General features: G+C 36.8%; 1 protein-coding gene across 2 annotated transcripts in view; it reads right to left on the bottom strand.

Moving 5' to 3' along the window:
- The window catches only part of Kdm4c (lysine demethylase 4C), a 184,391-nt gene that overhangs the window by 145,264 nt on the left and 14,707 nt on the right, over positions 1-24,420 (bottom strand). Inside the window, exons 3-4 of one of the 2 annotated variants that reach the window (XM_031377684.1) lie at positions 18,390-18,565; positions 9,506-9,620 (exon numbers count right to left, since the gene is read on the bottom strand). In XM_031377684.1, coding sequence (XP_031233544.1) covers positions 9,506-9,620; positions 18,390-18,565 — 291 coding nt within the window. Of the gene's footprint in view, positions 1-9,505; positions 9,621-18,389; positions 18,566-24,420 lie in introns of those variants that run through there. The other variant, XM_031377685.1, reaches the window with a different exon arrangement.

The raw sequence follows: 24,420 nt of genomic DNA, 5'->3' as shown, positions 1-24,420 counted from the left end.
GAGGTAGCTTATAGGAAAGAGAACAACAAAGAGTGAGACTGAATGCTTTGCTTGACATTTGTAGCTCTATAAGTTACTCTTTCTCTGAGATGAATACTCTTCCAAATGAACCAGATTCTTACCATCACCTAATGTCTGTGCCACCCTCCAAGCAGAACCATTGTTCATTGAAACAGATGGTGAATGACTTTATGAATAGATCATCTTAATACACACACCATTTCTTAAATGAATATAACCTGTTCTCTGTGGGCTGAGAATGAAGTCACTCACTCAATAGTTTTGACCATAGCAGAAAGTCTGTATCCAAAATTCGTGCCTACAATTCTTTCCTCAGAGCAGCAGAACTGTCAACTCTCAGCTTAGCTATGATGGAGGTAAAATCCTTTGGTGATGTGAGGGTTATTGAAATACAGCCTTATTACAATGACACCCAATGTCTAAAAATTGTTCTTATTTTGGGCTTGTACCACATTAAGAGCCAAGATTTTAAACTCTACTAAATACAAAACAAAACAAACAAAAAGACTATATATTTATGTTCATTTAAGAAAATACTAGTAGTGGTGTATTATTTTGAAATATACAGTTAATACGTTTGGAGTTATTTAAAATTTATATTAAGAAAAACGTGTGTATTTTCAGTATTGCTGTAGACAAGCATCTACATAAGACTGTTAAATTGATTGTTGTTTTATATCAAACAACTTTTATAATACTCATTTTTATTGTTATAATATTTTATGAATTTTAAGGAATATGACAAAAAAGATATTGTAGGTATTGGGGGGGTCTCTGGGAGGAGCTGCGGTACAAAGGGGAAACAAGAATGTGATTTAATTCTATTTACTTAAAATATGTTTTTAAATGTTAACAAATTCAGATAAATTGAAATCATGGAACTTTTCTCATCATAATGCAATAAGTTAAAAAAAAAGAAAGAAACATGCCATTCCTTTACAAAATATCTTTCCAAAAATCCAGCCCTACAAAGGGTAATAGAGGGAAAAACACCAACATACAGAGCAAAACTACACCCTAGAAGAAGCAAGAAAGTAATCTTTTAATACCCACACAAACATAATTCCACCTCTAGCAACAAAAATAGCAGGAAGAATCACTTTTCCTTAATATCTCAATATGAAAACTAGTATTGCCAACATATCTTAATAGATTGAAACTCAAAAGTATGAAATAATAGAAATTTGTTGGCTGTCATCCAGTGGTCTAATTTGGTAATTGGAGAAATAGGTCCAATATTGTACAATCCATATATGCTTTCTGCCTGTTTGTATGTGACAGTGTATGGCTGTGTACAACATAATGGTCTTGAAATCTTGCTTTTCCTATCTCAGCCTCTCAGTAAGTAGTATTGTTTATTTCATGTTTTTACACTATACTATGAATCTCTGGTTACAACATTTGAATAACATAAGGAATTAGGGAGGAGTCAGAAAGAGTGCGAGCAAAGTCTAGGAGGATGTCAAAGGGAAACTGGCTGCAGGGCTAAAGGTGTAAACTCAGGGCTTCTTGCAGGTCTCAGCTCAGCGGAATGGATGGAGGCACAGTCCACAGTGGGGGAGGAGGTCAACAGCAGATGTCTTCAAGCTGTATACGTGCCAGCCAGCAGGCGCACAGCAGATATGAGTTGAGTCTGCAGTGGCAAACTCCGATGCCTTGCAGCTGAGGGACCCCAACAGTTCAGCAGTAAAGAAAAGCAAAATCATAAAAACTGCAGGTAAACAGATGGAACTAGAAAAGATCACATTGAGGAAGGAATCCAGACCCAAAAGACAAATGTTGTATGTGTTCTCTTCTTGGATGTTCTCAGCTTCAAATGTTCAAATGCCAGTACATATCCCATAGTAACTTCAGAAACCAGGAAAGCAAACTACTACCAAGATAAGGCATTTGAGGGACAACAGAGAAGGAAATGCACATTATAAGAAATCTGGTCAGGGAAATGGGAAAAGTGAGGGTTCATTGGGGAATAAGACGTAGATAAATACAAAAACAGGTGAGAAGGGCTAAAGGGGAATGGCATGATTCAAGTGCTGGATAAGGAAAATAGGAAGGAGGGATGGAGGTGAATATAGAAGGATGGAGGGAGGTAAAATAACAATATGGCTGAAAAAGTCACAAGATATACTATTAATTACTTACCTAGAAAAAAATCACTTAATGCATGTAATCCAATGTGTAAATATACATAGTGTACATATATAGTTTTAATGAGTTTTTCTCTTTTGAGCTGATAGTATTCCCTTCAAAGGCCAAAAACTACCTGAGAAAAACCCCAATGCCAGACCTGAGAAGCCTTCTTTTGTGTTGTTGGCCAGAGCTGTCTACGAAACTCCCAAACATACAGACTTTAGCCCTTGGTCTCCACATTGAGGTAAAAGGTAAATCCCTACTGCTGAAGACATCATATAATTCAGAAACATGGCCAGAGGCCCTGAGCTAGAACTGACCTGATGCCCCACCCCCTCTCTGAGGACAAGCTGTCATGGTACCAGAAGGAGGGAAGCTTCCAAAGGAGGAAAGTACCAACAGTCCTACCCAGCTATGTAGGGTACCTACAAACTACATCAATGACCAGCATACCCCAGGTATAGTAGGAAAACACACACTTGGTAACCAACTGCTCTCTAATTGTATTTAAGACCCATTCAACAAGAGAGAGACAGACCATGCTTGAAACTAGAAACTGCTACTCAATACTAATGAAAATCATGGTCATTAGGGTAGAATCTACAATGGTTAATTTGCTAAACCAACATAATCCATAACTATAATCTATAAACATATGTCTTCATGCACACAGGTAAGTGTTACCTTTACCACTCATTAAGGAAACTTATCTTTGCAACAAATGGAAACACCATACAAAACCCACAGCCATCAAAATGCAGACTTGTGGAGACCAGTCCCAGTGGTTACATCTACAAACACTACTACAAATAAGGCTCAGGAAACATTGCAGAAGAAGGGGCAGGACTATATGAATCAAAAGATCAGAGTCTCTGTTGTGAAATCAGGAGTTATAAAATTCTCATCAATACGACTGCACAAACATGAGCTGAGGACACACCACATGTACATTAAACTGGATAGGGGAAAGCAAAGCCTTAAGTCTACTTGAAGAACTACAGGCACCTAAGCAAAGCTGGGAATGGGAGAGACGACACTCTCCAGAAAAGAGCACAGCAATTGGTTGCCCAATGCCAAACAGTCCTGAAAACATACATATAAGTGACATGTGGACTCAACTAGTTATCTTTAAAAATATTAATGTATATACAAATACATATATTCATACAATAACAATAGAAAAAGAGGACATGAATTTGAGAAAGAAAAGTGAACAGTGTATAGAGGTTTTTGGAGGGAGGGAAGGATGAAAGGGGAGGAGAAATGTGGTTATTAAAATACAATCTGAAGCCAGGCAGTGGTGGCGCATGCCTTTAATCCCAGCACTTGGGAGGCAGAGGCAGGCGAATTTCTGAGTTCAAGACCAGTCTGGTCTACAAAGTTACAGGACAGCCAGGGCTACACAGAGAAACCCTGTCTCAAAAAACAAAACAAAAACAAGAACAAAACAAATATATATATATATATATAGTCTGAGGCTGGAGAGATGGCTCAGAAGTTAAGTGCACTGACTGCTCTTCTAGAGGTCCTGAGTTCAATTCCCAGCAACCACATGGTGGCTCACAACCATCTGTCATGGCATCCATGACCTCTTCCAGTGTGTCTGAAAGAGCTACATTGTACTCAAACACATAAAACAAAGAAATAAATAAACCTTTTTTGAAAAAAGAAAAAATACAATTTTGGGGCTGAAGAGATGGCTCCATGGTTAAGAGGACTGACTGCTCTTCCAGAGGTCCTGAGTTCAATTCCTAGCAACCATATGGTGTGCCTCAAAACCACCTGTAATGAGATCCAATGCCCTCTTCTAGTATGTCTCACATATATACAATAAATAAATAAAATACAATCTCAATGAAAAAAACAAAAGAGGAAGTAGTAAGAAATTGAGGAAGATGCTAGCAGATAAAAGGACTCCCCATACTTATAAAACAAAAAAATAATAATATTGTGAAATGATGTATATATATTCAATGAAATCCCCACCAAAATTCTAATGCCTCACAGAATGAGAAAAATATTGTTAAAATTTGTATGGATGTATAAAAAAGCCCAGAGAGCCAAAAATATCCTGATCAAACAGAATAATGCCAGAGTTGTCGGTATATCTGACTTCAAGTTATACTGCACAGCAAAGTAATAAGAATAGCAGAAATATCATGCTATCACAAAAGCAGGCTGCTAAATCAACGTACTAAAAGGAGTGAACCAGACAAAACCCAAACAAGTAACAGCTATATGATTTTTGACAAAGACATGAGAACTAAACTCTGGTTTCCAGCACCCATAATGAATGGTTATAACTGCCTGCAACTCCAGCTCTAGATCTGATCCACTTCTGGGCTCTTCAACCATCTGAATTCACATGCTCATATGTACTCACCCGAGACAGACAAGGACAGAAAGGAGAAGGGAGGAAGAGAGAGAAAGACAGAGAGAGACAGAGACAGAGAAACAGACAGACTCGGAAGAGAGAAGCAAGCAAGATGGAGGGCATTGAGCAGGATGATTCAGAATTTGTGTAGTTTTAAATAGCCACAGGTAGATTTAATATCATATAGGGATAGAATAATTGGGGTAACTTGTCTAATCTAGGTGGGCAGCTTGTACCATTATTAATTGGCTCTGAATTTATTGTGTGGACATCTTGTGTATTAAGAATTTATTGATATATAAATCTGACTGATTAATTATAAGCTTCTAGAGTTTTGTTTCTACCGGGTTTCTGGGTGTTATGGCCACTGACTGCAGGGTGAGTGGTCCTTGCGTGGGGCTGACATGGCAACGACCCGCCAGGGAAAACATTTCAGCAGCTCCAAGCCAGAGAGACCACCAAGTTGAGAACACCCTGCTGGAGCTATGTGGCCTGCCGTGCCCGGCATAGCACAGGATACAAATATTCTTTTTAATATTTCCTGCAACAAACATGTTCATTGATGTTTTATTCACAATAGCTATGTCTAAGAAAAATGTGGTTCACATATACAATAGAGATCTTATTCAGCTATAAAGAAAACTGGAATCATAAAACTTTCAGGAAAATTTATAGAATTGGAAAATATAGCAAGTGAGGTAACCTAAGCCCAGAAAGGCAGAAACTTAAATGTTTTCTCTCATACACAGACACTATTTTCATTTTGGATTTGTCTATTTAAGCTGAAGAAGTAAAAGGCTAGAACATGGTCACTGGGAGCAGTAGATGTTAGCCTAGACATTTAGAGATGAGAAACAGTAGAATACATGTAATATAAAAGTACAAGGATAGAGCATTCACAGGTTTAAGCAGGAAACAGAGTGGGAAAGACTGGGAAGTAAATGTGGAGGAGAAGAACTAAAACTAAGAATTCAAATAAGTTAATTTTTTTAGATTTATTTATTTATTTTATGTGAGTACACTATCACTGTCTTCAGACATACCCTAAGAGGGCATTGAATCCCACAACAGATGGTTGTTAGCCATCATGTGGTTGTTGGGAATTGAACTCAGGATCTCTGGAAGAGCAGTCAGTGCTCTTAACCACTGACCCATATCTCCAGCTCACAAGTTAATTTTTTTTAACTTTATTTTTATTTTACGTGACTTGATGTTTTGCCTGCAGGTATTTCTGTGTGAAAGTGTCAGATCCCCTGGAACTAGAATTCCAGACACTTGTGATCTGTCATGTGGGTAGTCATAGTACAATCCTACCGGCCACCGAAAAATATATTATAATAAGCAACTATTCCTTTCTTTTTTAACAATTTTGGCTTTGTGGCATTCCAAATTACAGCTGAGAGAACTTCATTCACCATATAGTGTTCTTGGACAAACACTGATCTGAGGCTGGGAATTCGCTGCCTCAGCATTACAAGAGCTGCAATTAAAGGCATGAAGGTAGAACTTCCATTAGAAGGATGACAGATATGGCTTCATAGTGATTCTGGCCTGCCTCAGCTATAGTAATCTATCTCAAAAAAAAAAAAAAAAGTAAACAAAACCAAAACTTGGCATAATAGCACATACCTATAACTCTACCCCTGGTAAAGCAGATGCAGGAGGATAACCAGAGGTTTGAGGCCAGGCTGAAATGAAATACATACCAAGTTCTAGGTCAAGCAGGGCTTTGGAGTAAGATTCTGTCTTAATTAAAAAGAGGGGCTGGGGGGACTGTGTAGGAAGCTGGTTCTGATGCTTTGATCGGGAATCTGTTTACTAACTGAAGGTCCTCACCCCCAAATGGTTTTTGATCTATCAATAAAGATGTCCAGTGGCCAATGGCTAGATGGAAAGAAAGAGCAGGGACTTCCAGGTTCCTACAAGCCAGGAGAGAGGAAAAGAATCAAGAGACAGGGAGAGAAAGATGGAACAGACTCGGAGCTACAGGGGACATCTTCCAAAATGTAGGCAGAAAGGGAAAGCAGCCCGAAAGCATCTTGGGCAACAAGACCAATGGGCTTCACAGAAGATAACTGAGCAACTAAGTTGAGGGAAGATTTAGAAGTGTTGAGCTAGGAGTAAAGATAACTGAGCAACTAAGATGAGAGCAGATTTAGAAGTGCTGAGTGAAGGCAAGGGCATGTTAGCAGTGAGAGGCTTAGAAGAGCCCAGCCGCTGAGCCATAAGGAAGGTTAAAAATAAAGGATGTGTGTGTGTGTGTGTGTGTGTGTGCATGCGCGTGCGTGTGCGCGTGCACACGCACGTGTTTCATCCGCAGATTCAAGAGAACCAGGACAGTATCAGGTAGTGTGGTCTGCTCTGAGCTTAAAGTGGGGTAGTAGGAAGTACAAGATACAGGACTGGAAGGCACAAGAAAAAAGGGGAGGGGGAGGTTAGAAAGGGGAAGGGAAGGAAAAATAAGGAACAGACTGGAGAGGGAAGAATGGAAAAGAAGAGAGAAGAGAAAGAGAAACAAAAGAGTAAGAAAGAGTACAAGAGGAGAAAAAGGAAAGAGAAGAGTAGAGTGGAATGGAAAACAAATATATTCCACAAAAAGCCAATGGACTTGAGGGGGCAGATATTATAATGCAATTTTAAAACACAAGACAACCAGGCATGGTAGCGCACATGTTTAATCACAAAACTTGTACATTCCAGACCAGCTTGATCTACAGATTGAAGCTGTTTGTTAAACTGAAGAATCCATCTCAAGAGGAAAATAAAATAAAACAAAACAAAACAAAACAAAAGCAAACCCACAAGATACTACACCTAACAGAATAGCTAAAATCTACAGAAGGCTAAAGAAGAACAAAAACTCAAACACTGTCCAAGAAGAATGACTATAAACTGCAATGTTTTCTTCTAAAGCAATTCAGGTATTTATCTATAACCATGTCTATTATACCAACAGAAAAGTATGTTTCTTTGCCTTAGGAAACATTTCCAGAAGATTCATAGAAGCCTTGCTCATAAAAACTAAGAATAAAAGGAACCCAAATAACAAATAACAAAAAGACAAACTATTGCTTATTTACAAAGTCAAATTCCATAAAGCCATTAAAACTAATGAGCTATAGCTAGTAATTCAAAAAATTATTTGGCAATAAAATAAAGGTTATCTGATACAATATAGTTATAAACTTAGAACTGGGGATGGAGAGACCAAAGGGCAGAGGGGCAAGATTTCAAGATGAGTCTGGTTACATGGCAAGAAACTGTCCAAAGGGAGGAATGAAGAATGAGAGGAAGGAAAAAAAGAAAGAACATACACTAAATGATCTAAACTACATAATGTTCATAAACAGGCTACAATGAATTATGTTATAAGAAAGGAAAGAGTCACTATAATATGAGAATAATATCACTGAAGGAAGCTGGAGCCTATTAATAGGTAATGCATGCTTAGAGAGAAAAGGATGCTGATAAAATTCTTTCTTGAGGTCAGAAATAACTCAAAAATTTTCATATACAAGAAGTCATGATGTTCTGAATTTCGTTTTTGTGTACTTTGCTGGCTAGTCTTATGCCAACACAACTTAACACAAGCTAGAATTATCTGAAAGGAGGAAACTCAATTGTCAAAAATGCCTCAATAAGATCCATCTGTAATGTATTTCTTATCTAGTGATTGATGGACAGGGCTCAGTCCATTTTGGGTGGTGTCATCCCTGGGCTAGTAGTCTGGATACTGTAAGAAAGCAAGCTGAGCAAGCCATGGAAAAGAGGCACCACTCTTCCATGGCCTCTTTATCAGCCTCTGCCTCCAAGTTTCTACCCTGTTTAAATTTCTGTTCTGACTTCCTTCAATAAAATGAACAGAAATATGGAAGGGTAAGCCAAATAACCTCTTTCCTCCCCACCTTGCTTTTTGGTCATGATGTTTTGTTGTAGCAATAGAAACCCTAACTAAGACCTGCAGTTTTCAACTTAAAAAAAAAAAAAAGTTTAATAAGGAAACTCAGGCAAGGGTTAGCAATGGACATCAATGCATAGAGAACAAGGAAGATTTTGGGGGAACAAAATATTTACTCCAAAAATAATCTACAATTTACTCACTTATTAAATACATAATGAAATTTATTCTTCCTCCATTTATTTACTTATTTACTTATTTGTTTGTTTGTTTGTTTGTTTTTACAGCCCAAGGAATTGAACCCAGGACTGCAAAATGTGGTATTACACATGACAAGCAAGTTCTGTCACTGACATGCATCTCTGGCCCTAAAGGAGTAATTCATTACTATGTTCCATATATAAGAGGAGAGGAATTACTATAAATAACTATAAGTTATGTTAGAGAAATTATGGCAACCTCAATATATCCTATATATTAATTGACATCTGTCACAGTTGTAGCATGGCAACCAGGAGGAAAAGGAATCAGAAGCTCAAGGTCATCCTCAGTTAAGCAGCAAGTTTTAAACTAGCCTGAACTATCTAAGACACTGGCTCAAAGACAGCAATAGGGATGGGGGGAGACAGAAAAAAATAGCTCAGTGATTAATACTGAATGCTGATCTTCTAGAAGACCTAAAATTGATTCCTAGTATTCATCAGAGAACTCACAACCACCTATAACTTAAACTCCAAGGGATCCAATCCCTCTAACCTCCACAAGCTTCTTTACAAACATACATATCCTTACCCACAGAGATACACACATGCACATAATTTAACGTAAACAAACAACACTACAAAAAAAGAAAAAAAAACCAACCAAAAACAGAAAAAGTGAGCCAGAGGCAAGGACAGGAAAAGGAAAGAAGGAAAGAATCCTACTGTTTCTCATATTAAAAGGTACAGATACCAAAAAAATAAATAAAATATAATGGATAAAATAGATATAATTGAGTACTTCTAAGCTATCTAAAAATAGAAATCAAAAGCAATCTCATCAAAAATCTTTTAAAAACCACAACATAAGTGTAAATATACCTCATCATATATGCTCCCATTTATATCTGCTCCATAAATAGGTGCCACAAAAGTTAAGTTTTTCCAGTATTTGCGTTCCAAATCTTCATAATCCAAGTATCTTGGAGTACAGTATCTATAAAAAATTAAAAATTAAAACCACAAACCAGTAAGGCAATTTTAAGGTTTTCTACCAATCTAATTTAATTTACTTTCTAAATAAAAATATTGCATACTCCCATGGTATCAAAGTTAATGAGTAATATATAAATGATTTTATCCTTAAAGCTCTATAGAATTTCTTATATTCTTTATCAGTAGGGTTTATAAAAACATACCAATAAAGGCATCATTCTTTAGCTTTTAAAATGTTTCTAAAATATTTAATCAATTATATAACATTATACAAATTTATGTAGAAAAACAGAACATCTATAGAAAATTGAGAAGAAAACTTTATAAAATTCTGAGACAGCAAAACTAAAATAAGATACTCTATAGTTATTGGATTGGTGCTACCTAATATATTTATTAAGGACAGAAAAAAAAAGAAAAAACTTGTGTAGTAAGAGTGGAAGAATAAACTAGCACCATCTTTCCAGAGCATATCATGTCAAAATTTTATATACCCTCTGTCTAAATTCATAAATTTCTCTTGCCAACACAGAGATACAGACGATAACAAATGAGGAAGGACACAGTAGCATAACTAGAAATACAATGGGTAAGAGTTACTTTCCTATAGCTGCGATAAATACTCTGACAAAAGCAGGGTTCACTTTAGCAATGAAGCTTGAGATGACTCATCTGCATGCATCTGCACTCAGAAATCAAAGCAAAATTAATGCTAGTTCTCAGTACAGCTCTCCTTCTCTTCCAACATAGGATCACAGCCCATACAATGGCATTATCCAGTAAAGGTAGATATTTCCAACTCAATCTAACATAAATAAACCCTCACAGGCATGCTCAGAGACTTGTCTTAGGTAATCCTAGATCCTGTCAATCTGACAATGAATATTAACTATCAGACTTAATAGCCAGCAGTTAATGATTAAAACATAAGGTAAGCCTTCTATGTAATGTCATTAAAATATTGCCATGCTGACTACACCAGTTTAGAGATTATTGTGTATACTGTAATCACACTGTATTTTTTTGTTGTTGTTTTTTTGTTTTTTTCGAGACAGGATCTCTCTGTATAGCACTGGCTGTCCTAGAACTCACTCTGTAGACCAGGCTGGCCTCAAACTCAGAAATCCGCCTGCCTCTGCCTCCCAAGTGCTGGGATTAAAGGCGTGCGCCACCAATGCCCAGCTACACTGTATTTTTGTTATTATTGTTAAGTTAAATTAAAAGCCAAACTCTGGAGGTAGGAACCCAGCTCCTTGATAAACTGCTTGTCTATCAGACAGAATGCCAGAGTTAACAAATCCCCTGAATTACCTAAATATGTCATGGTAGCACATCCCTATAAACGCAGCACTTGGAAGATAGAAGGAAAATCATAGCTAGAAAAGGTAGCTCAGGGCTGGAGATGGCTCAGTGGGTAAGAGCACTGACTGCTCTTCCAAATGTCTTGAGTTCGGATCCCAGCAACCACATGGTGGCTCACAACCACCCATAATGAGACCAGACGCCCTCTTCTGGTGGGTCTGAAGACAGCTACAGTGAATTATGACGGAGCAAGTAAGGCTGGAACGAGCAGGACTGGAGCGATCTGTGCAGTAGAGCAGCCAGCCACAAACATCATGGCTCACAGCCTTCTGTACAGCTACAGTGTACTCATACACATAAAATAAATAAAATAAATCTTTAAAAAAAAAAAGAAAGAAAAAGTATCTCAGCTACATCAAGAGTTAAGGCCAACTTGGCCTAGAAAGAGATCATAATTAAAAAAAAAGAAAGAAAGAAAGAAAGAAAGAAAGAAAGAAAGAAAGAAAGAAAGAAAGAAAGAAAGAAAAAGAAATGTTGAAATTAACAATTAACTTCTTGTGCATGATGGTACATCATGCCTATAATTTCAACATTCAAGAGGCAAAGGCATTAGGATCAAGTGTTCTGGGCCAGTTTTGGCTACCGAGTAAATTCAAGTCCTGCCTGAACTACATAAAATCCTATGTATGAAAAAAAAAATCTGAAAAACCTGGGCAGTGGTGGCACACACCTTTAATCCCAGGCACTTGGGAGGCAGAGGCAGGTGGATTTCTGAGTTCGAGGCCAGCCTGGTCTACAGAGTGAGTTCCAGGACAGCCAGGGCTACACAGAGAAACCCTGTCTCAAAAATAAGAAAAAAAAATTCTATGTATGGGGGAAAATATACAGAGAGAGCTCAGTAAGAGCACTCTTGCAGAGGACCCAATTTTGGCTTCTAGTACCCACAAGAGGTCATTTACTGCCTGTAGTTTTGGCTCTAAGATATCCAAAACTCTGACCCCACTGAGTACTGGCACTCAGGCATACATGCAAACGTGCATACATGCATACTTACATGGCTACATGCGAACATAATGGAAATTAAAACAATAAATCTTGATTATTAACAAATGTCTCAGCCATTAAAGACAATAGCTTTTTTTGCAAAGGACTGGGGTCTGATTTCTACTACCCATATGGCAGCTCACAACAGACCATAAAACTCCAATTCCAGAGGATCCAACACCCTCTTCTGGCCTCTGCTGCCATTTAATACAAGTCATGCAGAGACCTGCATGCAGGCAAACCATCCATACACATAAAAGAAAAAAATTAAAATGTCTTTAAAAAAGTTTTCTCTCACAAAATAATTAAAGAAATATACTTCTCTGAATTATTTCATATTTTAAGTAGTAATATCATTATGAAAGATATAATGAAGTTCAACCTAACAGGATATCTATAAGTGATTACCTAAAATAAATTAAGTGGGAAGACCTTCCCTAACTGTGGAAAGTTCCACCCTGGACTGAATAAAAAGAAAGCAAGATGAGTACCAGCCTTCACTACGGGTCTTTGCTCTGACTATGGACAACCATGGCTTTCTCAGACACTATACACCAAATCATCTGAAACTTTAAACCAAATACTTCTTCCTTAATTTAACTTCTTTAATTTAACTGGGTATTTTGTCACAGCAACAAGAAAAGTAGGTAAGACAGATACTTTTTTGTTTTAAGAAGAAAATAAGCAAAGAAATTCATAAAGTGAAGGAAAGCTATAAAATAGAGGAAAGAAAAGTTTTTCTAGTATCAAGAGGTTAAAAGAGTTAATGTCAGCCAGCCATAGTGATACACATCTTTAATCCCACTACCACCAAAAAACTGAAGCGGGCATAGCCTAATATCTATGAATTCAAGGCCATTCTGGTCAAGATCCAGAACAGCAAAGGCTACATGAGATATTGTCTGAAAATAATTATTGTTATCACATTGTTATTATTCATCTCTACCAAACAAGCCCTGCAGAGAAGTCTAGAAACAACACTTATGAGAGAAGAGAGGAATAAACATAGCCAAGGTTAGAAAAACATAAATGAAGTTATAATTATTGAAATACAAAATATGAACACAGGACCACAAACAATAAAAATACTAATATAAGAACATAAATAGCAAAATAAATTAAATTGATGTAATCAACCTGTACCTTTCAATAGTACCTATAAATACGAAATAGCTTTACTTCACCAATCAAAAGGCACAGGCTACATGAATGGAGTTAGAAACAAAATCCATCTTTCCATTGTCTAAAGAAACTATTTTCAGGTTTAAAAGATAGGCAATACTTTAAAGTGGAAGAATGGAAAAATATATTCCACATAAGAGACCAAGAAGCAAACAAATGCCCCTACTTTAATAATCAATACAACAGACTTAAAGTTAATCAGAAGAGATAAAGGACATTTCATTTTAATCAAGAACAATTAATCAAGAAGAAATTACAATCCTAAGAATTTATTCACCAATCTCTGGTTCACCCAATCTCATAAAAAACATACTATTAGAATTAAAAACATAAAATTAACTCTAATCCAGTAATAGCAAATGACACTGATATACCATTTTCCCCAACAGAAAAGTAATCTGAAGAAAATAGAAACAGAATGACATCAGAATTAAATGACAGCATACAGCAGTGGTCTTAAAAGGCCTTTACAGTATATTCCTGCCAATCCTGAAAAAATATATACTATACTCAGTGGCTCATGGGAGATTCTCTGAAAGACCATATTCTAGAGCAAAAACTATGCCTTAAAACTTCATAAAAGGGGCTGGTGAGATGGCTCAGTGGGTAAGAGCACTGACTGCTCTTCCGAAGGTCCTGAGTTCAGATCCCAGCAACTACACGGTAGCTCACAACCACCCATAATGAGATCTGATGCCCTCTTCTGGTATGTCTGAAGTCAGCTACAGTGTACTTATGTATAATAATAAATAAATCTGAAAAAAAAATTCATAAAAACAAATAATTTCATATGTTTTCTATCTGACCACAATGTAATCAAAGTTGAAATTGATAAAAATCTCTAGTAAATACACATACTTGTGGAAATTAAACAGTTTGTTACTTAATGATGAGTGGATCATGAGAAATAAGAGTAATTTAAAAAAATTCTAGATCTTAAAACAAAGTAATATCTCTGGGAAACATTTAAAGTATTCCTATAACAGAAATCCTAGGAACATGCATTAAAATACATATATCTATACATACACAAAAAAATAATTACTAATACTACTAAAGAATTTACAAAAATAAGAAAAGCCAGGCAGTGGTGGCACACACCTTTAATCCCAGCACTTGGGAGGCAGAGGCAGGTGGATTTCTGAGTTCGAGGCCAGCCTGGTCTACAGAGTGAGTTCCAGGACAGCCAGGGCTACACAGAGAAACCCTGTCTCAAAAAAAAAAAAAAAAAAAAAAAAAAAAAAAAGACAAATAAAATTTAAATCTAGAATGTGAGTACAATAAAAGTCACAGCAGAAATAAATGAAACAGAAAGAATGAGAACAATACAAGGATTAATGAGTCTGATAGCTTGTTTTTGAGAAAATACCTAAGAATAACAAACCCGTGGCCAAACTCAGCAAAAGAAAGAACCCAAGCTAACAGAGTCAGAAATGAACAGGAAACATTATGACAGACACCAAGGAAATTCAGAACCTTAGAAGAAAATATTTTTAAAACCTATATTCCATTAAAATCTAAAAGGAATAGATGAATTTCTACATTCAAACTACTAAAGTCAAAACAAGAAGAGATCAACAATCTAAAATAAAGACACATGACAAATAAGTAACGCTGAATGCATTTGCCATTCTAAATTACAAGATATATTACTGAGCTATATTAATATAAGCATAATCATATAGTAACAAAATAACATGGTACAGGTACAAAAACAGACATTTTTACCAATGAAAAAATAGCAGACTCAAACATGAGGTTCAGGTAACAAAAGCCATCTCAAAATGTATTCTACATCCTTAGCAATTCAGAAAATGTAAATTACTACTAGTTTGATAATTGGACATAATGGTTCATGCTTTTTATCCCAACATTCAAGAGACAGAGGCTGGCAGATTTCTATGAGTTCATAGCCTGACCTACATGGTGAGTTCCATAACAGCAAAGCTGTATAGAAAGACCCCTGTCTCAGATAGATGGACGGATGGATGGATGGATGGATGGATGGATGGATGGATAGATGGATAAATAGACAGACACACAGACACACACACACGAACATGCACACGCACACACACACTTTGAGTTTTATCTTACCATAGTCAAAATGGTTACAATCTTGAAAACAACTGACAACATAGGCTGGTGGGAATGTAGTAGAGGTGCTAATTGGTGTTGCACTACAAAAATCATGTAGAAAACTCTCAAAATGCTAAAAATAAATCTACCATAAAACACAGCCATACAACTACTTGGCATAAACTCTCCAACCTACTCCACAGATACTTGCATAGCCATGTTGACAGCTGCTTTTTCCCAACAGTAGAGAACTTAGCTAGCGATCAAAAGGCCTTGGGCTCAATCCTCAGCATAATAATAACAATAATAATAATAATAATAATAATAATAATAATAATAATAATAATGTGCCTCAGTGGATAAAGGTAGTTACCTCAGAAGCCTAAAGACCTGTAATCAAATCCTAGTACCAACTCCACAAAGTTGTCCCAAGACCACCACAGAAAAGTTATATGGAACATGAATGCTCAAACATCATACTTACATACAAACATGCACAAACATACATACATATACACATACACATATTCACACATATGCACACACATGTACATGTGCTAATAAAGTTTCCTAGTAGTATGGATGAGGTCCTCAATCTATAATTAAAGTCCCATTCTCAATAAGATCTAAAAGAATGGGGTCTACTAGTATATTTTTTAATTCAAAATTTAATTTCTACACCCCACTAGAAATAACAGAAGACTCTTTGCCATCTGTATACTATGTCAAATATGCACACAAGTTGCTTTTATAACTTAACAGCTAAATTCATCCAAGATTTGCTTCCATTCACAACCATACAAGAAATTTAAACAATGGTTTTGATTTCTCTACTAGGTTTGGCATGTTTTCTAAAATACTTGGAAATTTTATTGTTGTTCTAAGGTTGAGCTTTTTTCTCAGATTTTACAGGAAAAGGAGAGAAGAGCGGAAGTTGGGGCATAGTCAGTTTTAGGGGGATTTAAAGATGACTTTTAACCTTTAATGATCGTTTTGCCTCTCCCTCTAGAGTGGGGTGCATATATCATCAAGCCAGGTTCATGGGTACTGGTGATTAAACACAGGACCTCATGCATGCCAGGCAAAAAAAACACCTGAGCTGAACCCCAGTTTCAGATTAAAATTTTCATTTTGAGCATCCAATACCACATAAGAAACACTAAGGTTTAAAAATTATCCATAAATTCTTTAATAGTCTTCTCTTCAAGAAAGAAAAGTTTGATGGGTATGGTGGCATATACCTATAGACCCAGAACTTGGGAGACTGAGACAGAAGGACCACAAATTCAATGTCAGCCTAAGCTTTATAGTGACAGGCTATCTCCCTGCCTCAAAAACAAAAGTAAGACTTCATTCTTCTCCCCATTCAGTATATGATGTACCTACTCAATTTCTCTGGAAGAAGCCAACTACCACTATATGAGGATTCAGGGAACACTGCCAAAGAGGAAGCAGAAACAATGTAGGATCAGAAAGATAGAGAAGTAACAAAGATATGCCATGTACTAGACAGACATTTTAATCACGAACTTACTGAACCTGTGGTTGTCTACTATGGGTCTGGACAATATTGGACTGTCAACTGTATGTAAAGGAAGGGGGAATCTATTAGCTAGTGATGGATTTGGAAAAGAAGATTTCTGGGGTGCTGGAGAGATGGCTCAGTGGTTAAGAGCACTGACTGCTCTTCCAAAAGTCCTGGGTTCAAATCCCAGCAACCACATGGTGGCTCACAACCACCCATAATAAGATCTGATGCCCTCTTCTGGGGTGTCGTCTGAAGACAGCTACAGTGTACTTACATATAATAAATAAGTAAATCTTTATTTAAAAAATGTCATCAGTTATCTTCAGTTGTATACCCACTGGTGAGGCTACCTGGCTCCATTCAATATTTATAAGCCCACGATCACTCTAACAACCCTTATTAAACTCAGTAAGTCATATAACAAAACAAAATATGGGAATGGAATCTATTAAGAAAGGGAACTGACACGGGAGTTAGGGAGATAAGAATGGGTAGTGGGTATAGTACCAGAATATGTTAAAAATGTGTATGAGGGGGCTGAAGAGATGGCTCAGCAGGTAAGAGCTCTGATTACTCTTCCGCAGGTCATGAGTTCAAATCCCAGCAACCACATGATGGCTCACAACCATCTGTAATGAGATCTGATGCCCTCTTCTGGTATGTCTGAAGACAGCTACAGTGTACTTATAATAAATAAATAAATCTTAAAAAAAAAGTTTGAAATGTAAATAAAGAAAATATCCAATAAAACAATTAAAAAAATGTGTATGAAATTATAATAGAACAAACTTAATAAAAGAAAAAGAAAGGAAGGAAGGAAGAAAGAAAGAAGGAAGAAAAGAAAGAAGTAAAGAAAAAGCAAAAATTGAACTCTAAAGTTACATAGACAAGTAGAAGTACTTAAGATAAAATGGACAGCCAATGTCTACAATTTACTCAAAAGTGTTTTTTAAAGATGTGTAAGTGGATAGCAGGACCAGTGTAGGATAAAGGTAACAGTAATATATCCATGTTTCTACACGTTTTCAAAGTTCCACTTAAAGGATGAGCAGCATGGACTTGAGCCTCATAAGAAGACCCCTCGTGGACAAATCTTCCAGCCAAGTTCTCAGGCAGCAGCCCTCCTTAATAGTAAACATAGCAGAAATTCTAAGATTAATCACTCATCTACATGACTCCCAGGTTTCTGACTTTTATAATTCTGAGCTAGCTTAAGAGACCAACTTTAAGAATTGTTATATATCATAGATAATTGATATAATAAATGTTTTCCTATTCATTCAATGTTGTTTTTAAATTGTTATTACTCATTTAGTCTTAAACAAAATTATGAATAAAATTTTCCCTAACAAAGCTAAAAAGAACTAAAAACCTCTGCCAACTAAAAAGAAAAAAATAGAATCATTTCTAGATTTTACAAATGGGATTATAAAATGTGGAACAATTTCTTTAGAAATAATCGAATATGAGTAAGCCGTCATTTGAAGAACAGAAACCAGACATGAAAAAAGAGATGACAAAGTAGGCTCCTGCTTTTCATTACAAACTTTTCAGGCTTCTCTGTCAATCTGGCTTCTTACCTCATATACCTCTTGGTATATGGAAGAAATACAAACATAAATTCAATTGACTCACTTGCTACTGTTAGCCAGCTGCCTGAACTCCTTCACAGTCATGGCTTTTTTCTGGATGTTGTATTGAGTAAACAGTCCAGACTGCCCTGTGACCATCTGCTGAATTGGTGCCGGGATAAGCAAATTATCAATATCATCATAGCATTGTCTTGGCTTCCACTCCTTAGGAGGAATAACCTGAAAACAAAACAAAATATTAACCTGGAATTCCAGACTAAGTATCACACATCTTTTATTTTTCAAAAGAACACGTTTTCTCAATACCTCTGTAACAAAAGTACTGTAAACACTCATTAATACTTTGCAATAAGGATATATGATTCTTAATAACAAAATTCACTGACACACATAACTACATCGTTTTTTGTTTTTTGTTTTTCGAGACAGGGTTTCTCTGTACAGCCCTGGCTGTCCTGGAACTCACTCTGTAGACCAGGCTGGCCTCTAACTCAGAAATCCGCCTGCCTCTGCCTCCCAAGTGCTGGGATTAAAGGCATGCGCCACCACTGCCTGGCCACATTCTTCTTGCCTTCCTATGTCCCTTTAACTCTCCCTCATTGGCAAATAGCATGGTAGCAAACAAGTACACCTAAAAACCAGCTTTCTGTGAAGATGAGGAAAAGTTTAATGTGTAACTTTTGTCTATTTCCATGGTATGCCTCTTCCAACATGGACAGTACTTTCTATTTTGTTTTTGGTATTTTCAGACAAATTCTTCAGCAACCCAGACTGTCCTTGAACTTGTTACAGAACTAGGAATGCCCCTGAATACTTCCTGCTCCTCCCAAATGCTGGGACTGCATGCATGTACCAGAATATCTAAGAAAATTCTTAAAATATTTTAAGATTGAGGGGGCTGGAGAGATGGCTCAATGGTTAGGAGCACAGACTGCTCTTTCAGAGGTCCTGAGTTCAATTCCCAAGCCACCACATGGTGGCTCACAACCATCTATAATGGGATCTGATGCCCTCTTCTGGCATGTCTAAGAAAGCAACAGTGTACTCATATACATAAAATAAATAAATCTTTTAAAAAATGTTTTTGTTTTATTTTGTGTATGTAACATATCTGTACTTTTTTGTGTTTGTATATATGCATTAGGATACACATGTATGTGTATGTATGTGTAGGACAGAAATTGATATCAAATGTCTTCCTCTATTGCTATCCACCTTACTTTATTATATTTTATTTAGAAACAGAGTCTCTCACTGAGCTCAGAGTCTCCTCTTCACTTTCCGAGCACTAGTGTTATGGAGATGCATAATGATACCTGGCTTTTTTTTAACATGTATATTAGAAATATGAACTTGGGTCCTTATGATTATACAACAGGTACTAAGGTATAATAGTATAAAAGTGGGAGGCTTGAGAGAAGGCTCAGTGGGTAACAGTACTCTAACGCCAGGAGATCCAACAAGTACCTACATTCTTATGTACATACTCACATATAAAACAGTTAAAAATAAATCTTTAAGATACTATATTATAATTTGGTAACTGAAAGAAAATCAAAGTATTTAAGTATTAGAAATATCAACTGTAAGTGCAAAAGCGTTTAACAGATGAGAGCACGTGCTGCTCTTCTCTTCCAAAGGACTTGAAATTAGTACCCAACACCCACATCAGAAGCTCACAAATGGCTATGACTCCACAAGATCTGACTCGCTTCTGCCCTATGCAGACACCTGCAAAGACATAGCATATACTCACATCAACACACAAAGGTAAATAAAAATACATCTTTTTTTTTAAAGATTTATTTATTTATTATATGCAAGTACACTGTAGCTGTTCTTCAAACACTCCAGAAGAGGGCATCTGATCTCGTTAAGGATGGTTGTGAGCCAGCGTGAGGTTGCTGAGATTTGAACTCAGGACCTTCAGAAGAGCAGTCAGAGCTATTAACCACTGAGCCATCTCTCCAGTCCCCAAAAATAAATCTTAAAAGAGCAAGAAATATAAAGCATGCAGCCAAACAGGGGTGTCGTACTCCTTTAATCGGGAGGCAAAGAAGGCAGACCTCCATGAGTTCAAGGCCAGCCTGGTCTTCAGCCCAGAGCTAGTTCCAGGACAGGCAAGACTACACAGAGAAAACTGTCTCAGAAAAAAAAAAAAGAAAAGAAAAAGTAGAGGAGAGGAAGGAAGGGGGAGGAGGAGAAAAGGAAGGGAAAAGAAAAGGAAAGGGGAAAGGGGAGGGAAAGGAAGGAAAGGAGAAATATCTACCATGCACAAAGTCTGGAGTTCTATCTCCAGTACCACAGAAGCTTGGCATGGTAGTACAAGCCTGTATATCCAGACAGTAGAAATATTCTTGGCCACATAGCAAGGTCAAGGCTAGCCTGAGATAAAAGATCCTGTCTCAAAAATAAAACATAAAATTAGTAGCTCAAGAAATATCTCAGTGGAAAAGAGCACCTAGTGCTTTTGCAAAAGACTCCCATCACCCAAGCGGCAATCCTCAATTTCTTATAACTCAGTTTCCTGGGATTCAAAGTCCACCTCTGACCTCTGAGATCTCCTACACATACGTGATACACAAACATACACTCAAGCCACCACCTGAGTTTATCCCTAGAATTCTTGGTGGGAAGAGAAAAATGACTTCCAAAGGTTGTTTGACCTCTGAATATACCCACACTCATATCACACACACACACACAGACACACACACATATATAAATTTAATTTTAAAAATAAAAATAAGTAAATAACAAAGAAGTAAACTGGTTTCCCATAAATATTTTATTTTTTTCTTAAAACTTCCTTTTTTAATTTTTATTTTATGTGTAAATGTGTTGCCTACACGTACCACATGATTATCTGGCATCCTTGGAGTTAGATGATTGTATGCTACCATGTTGGTGCTGGCAACTAAACCCAGATCCTCTGCAATAACAGCAAGTGGCTTTAATTATTAAACCTAGCCTCTCCAGCCCACCAGGAATATTTTTAATTAATTTTTAATGATAGAGAATAAAGCATAAAATAAAATTAAGTGATTACAAAGTTAAGTCTATCAGTTCTAAGTTTAAGGCCAGCCTGTCTATGTAGTGAATTTCAGGCCAGACAGGTATATAAAGACCCCATTTCAAAGAGAAGGAAAGAAGGGAGGGAAGGAGGAAGGGAAGGACAGACGGACGGATGGACAAAGAAATAGAGAAAAAAAGGAAGTAGGTAGGTAGGTTGATCTAAGCCTATACCATATATTTTCTTTTGAATTAATTTTAGATTTTATTTTATTCTCCTGTGTGCATGGGGGATGGAAGTGGCACACAAGTGGAGATCAGAAGACAGCTTTCAGGAGTTGGTCTTCTCGTTCCACTACCCATGCGATCCAGAACTCCACAGTCAGCAGCAGGTAAGGCAAGTGCTTTATCTGTAGGCATACTACCAGTTCCATTTTAAATCTTTAAATATCGAACTACCTCACAGAGTTCGAAACCAAATACAGCATATTTGGTCATTAAACAATTTAATAGTAGCACCTTCGTATTTAATGAGTTAAAGTAAAGGAAGCCTATTCTGCTATATTTCTATCAACTATATAGACTACTTTCCTGAGTATAACAAGATAGAGTATATACTTTGTCACTGTTTCCCCAAACCCAGGCTCATTTCCAGCTAAAATATGCATGCCCACTAGATATGTTAAAGCCAGATGCTATCTACAAACCAGCAAAAGAGGAACAATGCTATCTTCATGTTGCAGGCACAGGTACATATCTTCACTCTCTTGTGTTTATGAAGCACACACACACACACACACACACATATGTATATTATTTATGTGTATGTATATATGTAATTAGAGAAAAAACAAAATTGGACTACTCTGAAATCAAACTCACTACTATTGAAGTACTCAAATATTGATTATTGCAAGTTAAGGCAATTATTGTAAGTTAAGGCAAATAGACAAAATGTCAATAAAACATTAAGAAAGGAACCACAGGGGTCCTTTATTCCCCCACGGAAAAGAAAAATATCCACATCTGTATAGTCTGGATTTTTAACCAAGTAACATGGTTTGTTGGAGTTCTATACACTTAAAGTACTTCAACCTCCAGAGTAAGAATGAGACTAGGTTAATTTGTGACAATGAGAACACAGCAAAATATGATTAAAAACAAGCAGTTCAGCTGTCATTCTAGTACAACAAAACATTATTATAGAATGCTGTTGGCCGGGCGGTGGTGGCGCACGCCTTTAATCCCAGCACTTGGGAGGCAGAGGCAGGCGGATTTCTGAGTTCGAGGCCAGCCTGGTCTACAGAGTGAGTTCCAGGACAGCCAAGGCTACACAGAGAAACCCTGTCTCAAAAATACCAAAAAAAAAAAAAAAAAAAAAAAAAAAAAAAAAAAAAAAAAAAAAAAAAAAAAAAAAAAAAGAATGCTGTCTTTGTCAAGGAGTGTTACGTTGAGGGTGAGATACACTGAACTCGGGTGTATTTGTAATTCTCATTAACTTTATTTTGTAACATCCGGTCATAGGTGTACTCAGTGTGCCTACAGCTCCCTCATGAGTAGCTGCTACTTCCTCTTCTAATTACTAAACAAGTCTCCTTACCACTGATATACTAATCTCAATGGACCAAGAGATGGTTTCAAGAAAAAAAAAAAAAAGGGACAAAATGGTTTTCATAAAAACATCAAATAAGGAACACAGTGTAGTAATATACGTGCCATCACCCCAGCATTCAAAGTTGGAGGCAGGACAACCAGGAAGTTCAGGTTTCCAGGCTATTCTGGGATATATGAGAAATCTGTTTCCAAAAAAAAAAGGTGTTTTCCAGCTTCTCTCTAGGCAAATAAAGCACAAAATCTTGATAATAATTACATATCATTTCATATTCATGCCAAATGACTGAAAAAATAACACCTTCTGTTCAACTGAAGAATGATTTCCCGATTCTACCTCAAATAATAATCTGCAAATTCTGAGACCAAAACTTAAAAATCAAATTCTAAACAGCATTTATATTTACTTAGTCTGGGTATGGGGAGGGGGACATGGACGCATGGGAAGTACATAGCACAAATGTGGAAGTCAGAGGACAATTACTGACTTCCACCTACCAAAAGGAATGACCTCTGGATACAAAATGCCACAAACAGTAAAAAAACTGGATTACAAACAGTCTCTAGTATGAAGCAAGACATCTTGTACTCCAAACCCATAGTTCTGAAGTTCTCTGTTCAGCTAACAATCGTTGTCCACACCATTCGACCTTCACAATAGATATGGAAACTCCAGGGAAAAACCTTTCCCAGTGAAAGTATCTGCCTCGCAGCAGCCTCTGCCTGTCTCATGCACTTCTAGAAGGAAATTACAGTCTTTGGGACCTCACTCAACTCTCCTATGACCTGAAGCACATCATCTACCATTAATTTTTAAAAGACATAATCTCATATCTTTAAGAACAAGAAAAGATGAACATACTCAAAAATGGCTTCTCTTTTTAAGTGTTCAAAGCTACCAAGAGCTCAGCACACTGTCCCTGGTAAGACTTCCTGTGGACGCTTGCTTTTACAACCAAACTCATTTTTTACATAGATGCCAGTGTAACTTATTTTCACAAACAATGTCTCACCATAGCAAAAGAACAAGACAAGAAAACATCTACTACATCTTCCTTCCCAATTTAAATAGTTAATATTGATTGTCAACTTGACAGAAGTCACCTAGGAGACAGATCTAGATTGTATAACAGAGATGTGAAGACCCAACCTAAGTGTAGGATAAGATTCTAAACTATATTAAAAAATATAAAACAAGTTGAACAACAGTATTCATCTCTTCCTCCTTCCATACTATAGATGTAATATGACCAGCTGCCTCACGTCCCTGCCACCATCATGGATTGTATTCTAAAACAGCCAAAATAAATCATTCCTTCCTAAAATTGTTGTCAAACTAATCCATGCACTTTAAGACCATCCTTGTTTCTCATTGCAGGCAGAATAAACCCCCTGATGCATTACCTCAGTAGGATGTAATCCTAGCATTTAACAAAAGACACTGTCTTAAA

The sequence above is a fragment of the Mastomys coucha genome, unplaced genomic scaffold, assembly GCF_008632895.1.
Source record: "Mastomys coucha isolate ucsf_1 unplaced genomic scaffold, UCSF_Mcou_1 pScaffold18, whole genome shotgun sequence".
Taxonomy (NCBI): domain Eukaryota; kingdom Metazoa; phylum Chordata; class Mammalia; order Rodentia; family Muridae; genus Mastomys; species Mastomys coucha.
Note: the sequence above shows the minus strand (reverse complement) of the source record. Positions and strands in the feature narration are given on the sequence as shown.